General features: G+C 38.6%; 1 protein-coding gene across 10 annotated transcripts in view; it reads right to left on the reverse strand.

Annotated features, from left to right (window-relative positions):
* Positions 1-212: 212 nt before the first annotated feature.
* Positions 213-12472, reverse strand: part of CEP170 (centrosomal protein 170) — a 104773-nt gene continuing 92513 nt past the window's right edge. For all 10 annotated transcript variants that reach the window (XM_059677337.1, XM_059677333.1, XM_059677332.1 and 7 more), the window contains 5 exons: positions 10597-10767; positions 7501-7589; positions 5552-5645; positions 4076-4127; positions 213-2542 (listed from right to left, as the gene is read on the reverse strand). In XM_059677337.1, the coding sequence (XP_059533320.1) occupies positions 2253-2542; positions 4076-4127; positions 5552-5645; positions 7501-7589; positions 10597-10767 (696 nt within the window). In that variant the 3' untranslated portion in view covers positions 213-2252. The remainder of the gene's footprint in view (positions 2543-4075; positions 4128-5551; positions 5646-7500; positions 7590-10596; positions 10768-12472) is intronic.

Here is a 12472-nt window from a genome sequence, read left to right on the forward strand (position 1 = left end):
TTTCTGAAACCAATAAAAATATATTAAAAAACAAACAAAAAAAGAAAATAAGGCCGCCTTCAGCTCCTCTTACCCGTGCTGCTCTGACATATCAGTTAGAATGCAAGCATCGTCCGACTGCTAGGCTTTGGGAAACGGTGTGTAAATGGTTATTTGGCAACGTGATGAAGTATTAGCCATCCAGATGGTCTGAGAAATATACAACCATCACATAAAGTTCCAGAAACACTTTATTTAAAAATGGAGTTGTAAATGCATTAACAAAATAACATAAGTAATAAATGTAACAAAAATAAATAAGGAGAATAATGTATTCATAAAAAATAAAAATAACATAGTAAAAGGCCAAATGTTTATCTTTAAACAAAACTGTGTAAACACTTAAACAATAATGAAAGTAGACAGACGCTGATATTTTCCTAAGCTCCTTATCTGCTACTTCCAAGTGGATAGGATCGGTACCCAAACAATTGAAAAAAGAGGGAACAATGGTGATTATGTTTGAATTTTTTTCTTCAAATGGACTGACCCTGTTTTAATGTTTCATTTTATTCCTTCAAAGCACTTGTATCTTTCCAATCATGTTCTTTAAAACCTTTTTTTCCAGTTTCCTTTATTAGCATGGGCAACTTAGCTTCATTAGGAGAACAGTTCATTTACCCTTTAAAAAAAAATTGAAGAAAAATATGAGATCCATTACACTGCAGATTTTTTTTGCACATCTCTACCAAAAAAAAAAAAAAATTTTTTTTTGCGTCTTTATTAAGTGGCCCAATGGTACAGGATTTGTCAAATCCTGTAAGCTTCTGAAGTGTACACAGTTTGTTTCTTAAAACAAATGTAGCACGGGATTATTGCTGAAATATTAAAGACCATTTCATACATTTGCAAAGGTTGCACTTTAATCTTTATAGACTGGTGGGGTCAAGGGGAAGCTCCAAGTCTGCTAATAATACATGAATTAGATTCACCCAAATTATAGTGTTCTGGAAACATGAAGATAACCGCTTTCTTTTTCAACTTACCCAAACGTGACCTTACTGGAAAGAGAAAGGAAGAGGTTAATAGGAGATATTTTTCATAGGGTTCCTGGTTAGTAACACAGGCCCACGCCTTTGTCATGTCGCTTTGCAGGGTCCTTATAAATGAGTAAGACAGACACACAGGGTTCACTACGGGGTCCTACAGGGAATCACACAAGCAACTCATTGCTTGGGGGTGAAACTATCAACTAATCTCATGGCTACTGCTTCTCCAGGTCTCCTAATGAAGAAAATTTTCACTGCATGATCGTTGCAAGGGGATTTTTTTTCCAACTGTCACATATAAACTTGGTAACACCGGACCAATATACATGTTCTTAGTTTTAAAAATATACTCCACCTAAACTATCTGTCTAATCTTTCTAATTATCATTTGCCCTAAAATGAGAGACAAACTCTCACTTCCATTAAAAAAAAAAACAAAGAATATTGAAAAAAGTGCCAAATTCATCTCTTTGCAAGTGGAGTAAAATGCTGTGGGTTAGAGCAAATAGTCTCATCAGTCTCCTATGTACAAAAGGCGGTTAGTGCTGACTGATATATAGCTATGTCCACCTACCACTCCCAGCGAATCTTAGTGCAAACATAATAGTTCATCTCCGTAAGCCCCAAGGCAATTTATGTCGCTACGGAGTTACATAAATCACATACATGTTGGAAAATTTCAGAACACAAGAACGACTTGTGAAAGGTCAGCTGGACTGTGGACAGTTAGATGTCACTGTATCCAATGGCCATGAGTGCTAATATAAATCCTGTTATTAAGAAGCAAATATAAGTGTGTAACAAATCTGTACAGATGGAGAGAAAGTCCATTTTGGGGAGCAGCTTGGCACAGAGGACACGGGGGTCAGAAATGGTAGGTATTTAGGTTGCTTGTAGGTCACAGCATGGCTTAAAAAAAAACTCACCAAAAACAAAGATCTGTGAAGGGAGAGGATGCAATGATATAGTTCAGTTTGAAAATCATGAAACCACAAAAGGTGACATTGGCACGATGTGCTTTTTCCTACATGTGCCCCGAGTGGCTCCCCGGGCGGTTTGAAAGGATGGATCTGATGCCACATTATAGGAGAAAATAAATAAATAAAATTAAAAAGCCAGAGAGAGCCAGATTGTACTTGACCAAGCTGTCTTGTTTTGTGCAAGTCAACGCTATGCTGCTTCCAAAGTTCCTAGTCTTTCCCCAGGTGCCTGCTTCCCAGAGAGTCATTCCGGCGCCGGCACCTCCTCCTCTTCCCCGTCGGGGTTGAACCTGTTGAAGTGGATGCTGAAGTCAGCTTCCGACTCCGTGTTCTCAAACTCAGCTGAACTCGAGATGGCGGCAGGATGAAGGACCCTCGCGTCGGCCGGGCAAAGGGACGGGGTCTGCCCCGGGCTGCTGTGGTTGTTGACGGGGCTGGACTTCTGTTTGGGGGGAGACGGCAAGAGGGCATTGGGAAAGCCCATGTTGTTCAGAGCCTCCAGGGTTCCATCCGGGTCAATCATTGCATTGATCGCTGCAGGGAAAAAGGAATAGGGGGAAAAGACAACTGTCGATGCAGTACAGTTTGGATGTGAGCATTGCTTATGACTGGGATACTTTATTATTTGATGCTTAATTTTGGCGACTCCTTTCTATACTGTTTTGAAAACCCCACTCTCCATCATTCTGGGCCTGATCTAGACTATACAGGCCTGAACGCTTTCCTGGCGCCTGGAGTAGCTCACTTATGGGCATTTCAGAGCCTGATGGAAGACTGGGATTTGGACATGTGGAATTTAGAAGAGATCTTTTTAAAATTTGCTTTCACTATTTTAAGAGCATAAGTGAAAATATTGGTTTAATTTTAATGAACACTCCTAGCCCTATTAATCACTCAAGCAACTGGGGATCAGTTGCTACTGATGGGGTTTGGGGAAACTGACATACATGAGGCAGTCTGATGCCCCCATAGCATGTTGTCATCCTGCTGGTGAGAGTGCTAGGACATCACCATGTGCAAGTGTGGATGTGTCACAGAGCCATGAAGATCCCCTCGTTGCCTAGATACTAACATCCCATAGCAGCCCCAGCAGGCCGAACAGATTTTGCCACCTCCATAGGAGGGGCCAGTTAAAACCAGTTTTCATCCAAAAGATCTTTGAGTGGATGAGGAAAAACCGTAGTCAGTGATTTTCAACTTGGCACTGGATAGAGTAGAGTTGGGAGAAGGAAGCGCCATAGACCTAAGAATCACTTAAGAGACCTTTGCCAATGTTCACCCCCATTCTACCAGCGAACACTCATGACGTGAGCAACCACTTTTACTCATGGGGGGATGTCCGCACCCTCAGGTGTGCTGAGGCAGAATAAAGTGTGAGAATCACTTAGGTAGGACTAACATATCATGTCTATGATCATTCAAGCAATAAGAATTGAGTAGAATCAGTTCACTCTGAAATCGGCCTGTTGTACCCCTGGGACTTCTGGGTCAAGACCTACGAAGGCATTAATGCATGATTAAGATCTGACACACACCAATGCACCTCCCTGTCAAAGTTCTCAAGGCAAACTGAGCCTCTCTGCTCTCTCTCTTCCGGCCCCTGTGGCCAACACGATGCATCCATTTCTTGTTGCTCATCACACAATTATCATTTGTGTTACTAGTTCATCTGGGTTATACCACAAATATAACTTGAAAATTGCCAAACCAAATAAATAATTCTGTCAATAAGCATTTTAAGCTGCATATACATATTTTAATACATTATTTGATATATTTTTCGCATATTAGTATTACATATAATAAATAATAAATATAATACTATAAATTTATTTATAACATTCAGCAATATGCTCAAGATTTAACTTCATGTCTTTTTAATGATTTATAATGGGGTTTGAACTTTCTTTTTATAAGTAATTTGGATATGTCCAAATCTATATTTTTATCCATGTCATTACATTTAATCAAATAATGTTCTAATAATAAGAATATTCTAAAAAATACCACAACATGCACTGTCTTAAAACTGTTAGCTCTTTCTACTTCATTCAGTAGTAAATTTACCTTGCAGCTGTTTTTCAACTCTTTTCAGCTCCTGTAAGATGGAAGAAATCTCCTGGAGGGAAAAAAACAACAAAGAATGACCTCACTTTACGAAAAACATTTTTATTTGGCAATTCCTCTCAGACTCATCTTTATTTGGAATACTTAACATTATCCGCATGGCACTACATTTGTAGCAATAAGATATAAAATAACTAGGCTATCCAATAAATACAATTCACATTTTAAAATCTTTAAATTAATTTAAAAATAAAATTACTTCTTTCAATGAAATGATAGAAAATGAAAAGTTCAAAATTAAGAAAAGATTCGGAAAAACTGGTACTGATCAGCCTCGCACACCTTTAGGAAAGAGCGTAAGGATTTGATTTTCTTTGGAAAAATGTCTAAGCTTCCAACCTCAGTGTTAGGATGACTCACTGATCGAGAAAAATCTATACAAATTCTTGAGGAGGAGATAAGCAATTTAAAAACATTTTTTCTTTTTCTTTATTGATTAAGGTATTACATATATGTCCTCGTCCCATTCTCCCCACCCCACTCCCATTCATGCCCTCACCCTCCTGTTGTCTGTGTCCATTGGTTAAGCCTATATGTTTGCATATAAGTCCTTTGGTTGATCTCTCCCTCTTACCCCACCCTCCCCTATCTTCCCTCTGAGGTTTGAGCATCTGATCGCTGCTTCTCTGTCTCTGGATCTGTTTTTGTTCATCAGTTTATGTTGTTCATTATATTCTGCAAATGAGTGAGGTCATGTGATATTTATCTTTTTCTGACTGAATTATTTCATTGAGCATAATGCTCTCCAGCTCCATCCATGCTGTTGCAAATGGTAAGAATTCCTTCTTTTTTACAGCAGCGTAGTATTCCATTGTGTAGATGTATCACAGTTTTCTAATCCACTCATCTGCTGATGGGCACTTAGGTTGTTTCCAGATCTTCGCTATGGTAAATTGTGCTGCTATGAAGATAGGGATATATATATGTCCTTTCTGATTGGTGTTTCTAGTTTCTTGGGATATAGTCCTAGAAGTGGGATTACTGGGTCAAATGGCAGTTCCTTTTTTAGTTTTTTTCCTCAAAAAAAAACTAAAAAAGGAGATAAGCAATGTATTAAGCAAATGGAAGTGAGCCATGTCAACTTATTTCCAAAACTGCCTACTTATGACATATGATTATTACATGAACACAAACGCATAGCAGTAAGAACCACACAAGCTCCTCCTCCACACCCTCTATCCTTGTTTATTTGGCCCATGTTAGCCTTGAGTTTGACATGCTTGCTCTACAATTTCGAAGTAATCAACATCTTAAACTCCTGTGGGAGTTGGTTTAAGGCATAAAATTTCTAAAACATGTGCATTTACATCTTCCTTCAAAAATGTATATTAACAAACAGCTCAAAAATAAGCATATCATTCCCCCAAAATAAAGCGCTGCTATTAACATGTTTTAATAGTTCAGAAAAGTTAGTACCATGCTTGAGGTTTTCACAATGGGAACTTCACTTTCAGCTCTTAGCTTGCTTTCTATTTCATCCCAATTCCGATCTTTATCTTTAAATAATATTCTATAAATAAAAAAACAGAAGCATTTGAATTTTCATATTTAGAAGCCTATCACATTTTTAACAACAATACAAAAACAAAATCTTTTTTCAAGCCTTCACAAGGATAAAGAACTACCTAAATATTATGTAACTGTGAATTAAATCCTAAGCCAATATTGCTAATGAACTCATTTATGTGAGAGATCTGTATTAAGAAAGTAACTGAGTGGTTCTGAATATACACATAAACTCTTGTATTGACCTCACTCTTTATTGAAAACCAAAATATAAAACAAATGTAGATGACATAACACCCCAAATTGTATCTGATATTTGTAATTAACCATCAGTTATAATGAAAACACAACTTTGTTCAGATAGAACATACATGGTATAAGCATAAGATGAAATTAAGATAAAAATAGGTTGAAGTAGGTATGAATAATTATGTCTCTTCAGACCTCTTTCTATAGGAAAAGGAATCCTATTGATTGAGCAAAGTGTGAACATTATTTTAAAGACTAAAAATTGATGTGCTTACTGTTTTTCTTTACAAATCTTCCTTTTGATAACACAATCGCCAATAAAGACAATTATTTTCAGAAACTAAACTCAAATACGTTAATTTATAAAGTACCACAACATTTTGATTTGCCACTCCAATGTGGAATGGTATCCTGTTCCCCCCAGGACTCTGGATCCGAGACATGACTCAGCAGGTTTAGAGAGATGAAATTACTAGGCACCCTCCTGGTTCTTTGTAGATTTCTTCACTGAGCCTGGAAATCCAGTTTAACTGCCTTATATAAGCATCCACACTGTACAAGTAAGTAAATTACTTATTTGTATTTCTTAAAGATCAATGGCCAGGGTCAACTTATTTGAAAACAAAAAATTCATCAATATCAAATCTACATTTACAAATAACCATGATTCAAAAGGCAATAATGGTTCTAGAATCTGATACAGGAACATTCTGATCGACTGCTGAATTTTCTAAACCCCCAAAATAAACCTCCTTGCCAGACCTAAGAGCTGTTATCCTAATGACCAGGCTATTATTGCACAGATAAGTGATGCTGTGCATTGTAAAAGAGTCTTAACAGCGTTAGGACCGGTGGGAAAGAAGAAAACAAGGACTATTTCATGGACCAACTTGGAACTATAATGGACTTGTATTATATAGGAAGTGTGCTTAGCCCCTTAGTGCTGAAAATTCAGTGAATTTTGCCAGTACCTAAAGCCTTCTGACATACATTTTCTGAGTCTTTTAAAAGTACACATACCCTTTACTGATGAGGAAGATAAAATTAGAGGAAAGTCTGAGGTCTTATAATAGAAGTCTCAAAAGTCTGTTACTTTAAAACACCATTATAATGTGGAAAATTGCTCCTGGTAACTAATAAAATTAAACGAGTGAGTATAACTATTCGCTTTTAATGATAAGGGACATTTATTTCTTTTTTTGTCCCCTTCACACTGCCCATTTCGCTCGCGGCTATTACTTCTATCTAAAAAGCAAGGGACATGGTGGAGGCAGAGTAAGAGTCATTGCCACTGGCTTCACCAGCTCCTAGGAGCAGTGCTAGCAGGCTTGAAAAATGTGGAGCAGGCCGGCCAGCATGGCTCAGTGGTTGAGCATAAACCTATGAACCAGGTCACGGTTCAATTCCCAGTCAGGGCACATGCCCGGGTGGCAGGCTCGACCTCCTGTAGGGGGTGTGCAGGAGGCAGCTGATCAATGATTCTCTCATTATTGAAGTTTCTCTCTCTCCCTCTTCCTTCCTCAATGAAATCATTAAAAATATATTTTTAAAAACCGTGGAACAGGCAACTGTTGCCAATAAAAGCAGGAGGTAAAGCCACACCGCAGTACCTGATCTTCCCGGCTGTTTTGTCTATGGACTGTCGGATCTTCCTGGAGAACTGGAAGACGGACGAGAGCAGCAAGTTATCTCCCATGACCTGAGCAGCCAGAGAGAACGCAGATGTTAGCACATCCCCGCGGCCCTGACTCCGCAGCAAGCACGCTGTCCCAGCTCCCTGTGTTCAGGGCATTTAGTATGCATGCCAATTATAATAAAAGACCAAGGAAGATGTAATTAGCGTAATGCATAACCACATGGAGGGAGAAATATTCGCAAAGGAGTTCCTTTTTATTAACTGACTTGTAAAGCTGCCCTATTGTTTTGGTCGTATCCCTTCATCCCACCATCCATTACTAGCAGGATCATCCCACCATGACCCTGTCTCTCACACCCCCAATGAAATGACCATAAGAGGGAAAGCATCAAGAATTGAGAACACTAAATATACTAGCTATTCTTTCATCAGATCATATGAATATAGAGATCACGAAGATTATAATTCTTGTTCTCCAGGGCGGAGTCTAGTGAGACAGACACGTTTTAAAAACTTACTCAAAATGTAAGTTTTTATAATGGGGGTTGGTACCTCCCCAGTTGAAACTCACGGGCAAAACCAGAGGTCAGGCCCGCTTGGCATGGCTCAGTGGTTGAGCATCGACTTATAAACCAGGAGGTCACGGGTTGATTCCCAGTCAGGGCACATGCCCGAGTTGTGGGCTCGATCTCCAGTATGAGGTGTGCAGGAGGCAGCCAATCAGTGATTCTCATCATTGATGTTTCTATCTCCCTCTCTCTCTCTCTCTTCCTCTCTGAAATCAATAAAAATATATTAAACAAAACAAAACAAAACCAAAAAACCAGAGGTCAACAAACTTCTGCAAAGGGCCAGGGAGTGAAGATTGGGGCGAGGCTCTCTGTCCCTACTGAGCTCTCGCTGCAGCGTGAACACAGCTGTAGATCTGCACAGGCCAGTGGAATAACACTTGCCAGCACAGGCGACAGAGGCACAGCTAGCAGAACGCTAGGAGGAGGACTACACTGGGGGCTCAGCGGTGGGATCCCAAACCAGCTCCTTGGCCTGAGAACTGCACCTGGACGCTAGGAAAACCCAGAAAGCAACATAATGGCTTCGGATGTTAAGAAGCTTTAGGGATCTATATACAGTAATATATAGGAAATACAGCCAACTATTCTACAAGAATGTAAGTAAGTGCTAACACTAAATGTGGCGATTCCGTGCTGTAGGAATTCTAAGGAGAAGTATTTCTGTGAATAAGGCATCAGGAAAAGTAGATCCGGAGAATGACAAGGACTTGAATTTAGGGGGATAAAGGGTTAATTAGAATATGAAAAGCAACAGTGGGCAATGAAAGGCTACAGAGCACAGTGGCATTTTGTGAGCCTTGAGGAACCCAATCCAAAGAGTGGAAGACACATTCATTAGGGATGAAGTGAGAAAGGGCTGGGTAGTCTAAGGGAAGATTAAAACAGAAAAGGATATCTCTTTTTTCTACCCCATAAAGTGCAGCTCATTGTCACAGTATATTGTATATTGAAGATTTTCTGATATTAAGCTGGAGATAACTATCAACCTAGATGCTTCCATTCTCTTTAAAAATATAACTTCTTCCACATAGTTTAATTACATTTAGACAAATTTATCTTCCCGGACCTCAGGCAGAATGTAGATAAGATCAGAGAATGGGTCCTTTCCCTGACACCAAGAACAATAAATAACTATCAGGCCAGGCCAGGACCATCTAGCATCCTGCAACCGTGCCTAAGGAGCCGGCCACATGCTTTTCTACCAGAGGGAGATTTAAAAAAATATATTTTAATTGATTTCAGAGAAGAAGGGAGAGGAAGAGAGGGAGACATCAATGATCAGAGAGAATCATGGATCGGCTGCCTCCCGCACGCCCTACACTGGGGATCGAGCCCACAACCCGGCTATGCGCTCTGACCTGGAATCAAACTGTGAGCTGGTTCATAGGTTAATGCTCAACCACTGAGCCACACCAGCCGGGCCATCAGAGGTAGTTTTTCGCTACTCCGTGCTATTGCAAACATACATATTCATGTATACTAACTTTTAGCTCCTATTCCAGTGATGGCGAACCTTTTGAGCTCGGCGTGTCAGCATTTTGAAAAACCCTAACTTAACTCTGGTGCACATATAGAAATTTTTTGATATTTGCAACCATAGTAAAACAAAAACTTATATTTTTGATATTTATTTTATATATTTAAATGCCATTTAACAAAGAAAAATCAGCCAAAAAAATGAGTTTGCGTGTCACCTCTGACACGCGTGTCATAGGTTCGCCATCCTTAAATCCAGGGATCCACTGATGCCAGCCTAGGATCAAACCCTTCTTGTCAATGGCCTCTTTCTATATTCTCCTTCTACCCGCCCCCTAGCTGGGAGCTGGACCACCTCTGCGTATCACTCCTGAGTTAGCTCCTGGGTGTTTTCCCTTCAGTGAAATACCGTTCATGTTTTGTTTTGTTTTGAAATAGATTTTTCTATTGGATTGTTTTGTCTTTTAAACTGATTGGTAAGATTCTTCATATATTATAGATACTAATCCTTTGCCGGTTGCCTGTTTAATATATTCAAATTTTTCAATGTTTTAAAGTCAAAACTTTTTGTGTCTTTTAACAAATCATTCCCTACTGCAATGTTGAAAGATATTTAATATATTTTTAGTAAAGGTTTTACTTTCACCCTGTAAAACTTAACTCATTTGGAGTTATTTGTATATGAGGTGATGTCAAGATGGAATTTCATTCTACCCCTAAAGACAAGCATTTTTGCCTGGCTGGGGTGGCTCAATGGTCACGGTTCGATTCCCAGGCAGGGCACATGCCCTTTGCAGGCTTAATCCTCAGTAGGGGGCGTGCAGGAGGCAGCTGATCAGTGATTCTCTCTCATCATTGATGTTTCTATCTCTCTCTACCTCTCTAAAATCAATAAAAATATGTTTTAAAAAAAACAACCAAAAAAGACAAGCACCTTTCCCAGCCTAGTGATTGAACAGTTCCTCCTCTCCCACAGACGGACATCCCCCTCTGCCGCTAGTTGATGCCGATGGTTTACGTACCTCATCTCTGCTCCAGGTCCTCCGCCTCGTGATTGTTAAGTGATCAGGAGGCTCTGGCGGTTGAGGCCTTGAATCGTTAGCCCGACAGTTGTTCCCTTCCGGTGTTTTAGAATTAACCAATGGCGGGATCTTTCGGAAGTTGAGGCTTTCATCAAAAACTCGATCAACCAACTAATAGGACAAGAGCAAATCCTTATGAGAATAATTTGGAAAAGCACAGATATTGGCATTATCATTTTTTATGATTAGACAAAAGTTATTTCATTCTCAGGTAGTAAGAGAAGCATGATATCTTCAATAAACCAATTACTCTTTCTTTTCATAAGCACGCCAAAGGTGTCTTTTATAAAATAGATGTTCATCTACATAGATTCTATTTTCAAAATCCAAAATACAGAGCTATTATCAATTTGATTCTTCCATGGACAAGATTTCCCCCAAATGGAAAACGGATGGTAAATTGGAAAAGTTGAGCCATGTAGATGGACAAGGAGCTCATATTACTCACATTGCCTTACCAGCGTAAAATAATGGTTCTGTTTCTTTTAGTTTCCTATCTTGGTTTTTTTCTTTTTTTTTCCTCCCCAAATCCAGGTGCTAAATTTCTTCATAGATACACAAATTGCAAATTCCAATTAAATTTACAAAAGGCAAAAATTATAAATCTACAAAATAAGTATGTTCGTCTTAAAGAAATTTTTAACAATGCGACAGAAATTACGTATTCCTCCAACAAAAAGGAGATGCTGCCACCTACAGTTCAAACTACACACGTATAATACAAAGTAACTCGGGTTTACTGAAGGAATATATTCTAGTACAATATTCAGAAATAAAAAAGAAAAATGAAAGTCTATTCAATGAAATGTATGAATAATTTTACTGGGTCTGAGTGAGTCATCATGTTAGATAAAATTTAGTTAGACAGCTGAGAAAATATTATCTTTATCATTTTTAATGTACCGAAAAAATTGTGTATGTCTTGCCACCAAGAAGATTCTGTTTTTCACCAAAGAAGGATAATTTTATATACATAGACAGTTAATCAACATGGTAACAAAACTACACAGACTGATGAAGCACCATTTACCAAATTAGGCAACACATAAATGGGAAAAAACACCAAAAAGTGACTATTAAAAAGTTAGACTATAAAAGGAGTGTGACAAGAAGCAACCAAAGACAGTATTATTAGCATTGATAACCAGAATTAAACTTCTCAAAAAGGGTAGCCATTTTTGGTTAATATTGGGAACACTATTTTATAAATTAAGGATGTGGAATCATCAATATTGGAGGCTGGCAAATGTTTTTCTGTAAAGGGCCAGAGAATAAATATTTTAGTTTGCGGCCATCCAGTCTCCGTCCGACTACTAGATTCTGATATCGTTAAACAATGAGTGTGGCTTTGTCCTCATAAAACTTTAATCCATTCTTTCAAGTGCCAAGCTTTTGTTTGTGTTTCTGCACCAAATCAAGAGAGCCAACATGACCAGAGTACCATCAATTTTACATTGTGCTAACGGTACCTTCTGGAGCAATGTTAAGTAAATGCTTCCCCCTAGAGGTGGAAAGCAGGAACGATGGTTTTGGAAGGACAATAGCCTGTTAATTTACATTACACAGAGTTTACCAGAAAGTTGCAAGATTGAAAAAATATATATGTATTTGTGTGTGTGCACGAACATATATATGTATACACATATATATACACACACGTAAATTTTCAGAGGATCTTGTGTATATATGTTTGTGAGTAGAAGTGAAGCTAGAATTTTTCTTTCCTTGCCATTAGAGCCATCTCCAAATTAATTAGCCAGGAAAATACTTTCTTAATTGAAGTATTTTCATAGTCAAATTTTACAGAAAATGTATC

This window comes from Myotis daubentonii, chromosome 20, assembly GCF_963259705.1.
Source record: "Myotis daubentonii chromosome 20, mMyoDau2.1, whole genome shotgun sequence".
Classification (NCBI taxonomy): domain Eukaryota; kingdom Metazoa; phylum Chordata; class Mammalia; order Chiroptera; family Vespertilionidae; genus Myotis; species Myotis daubentonii.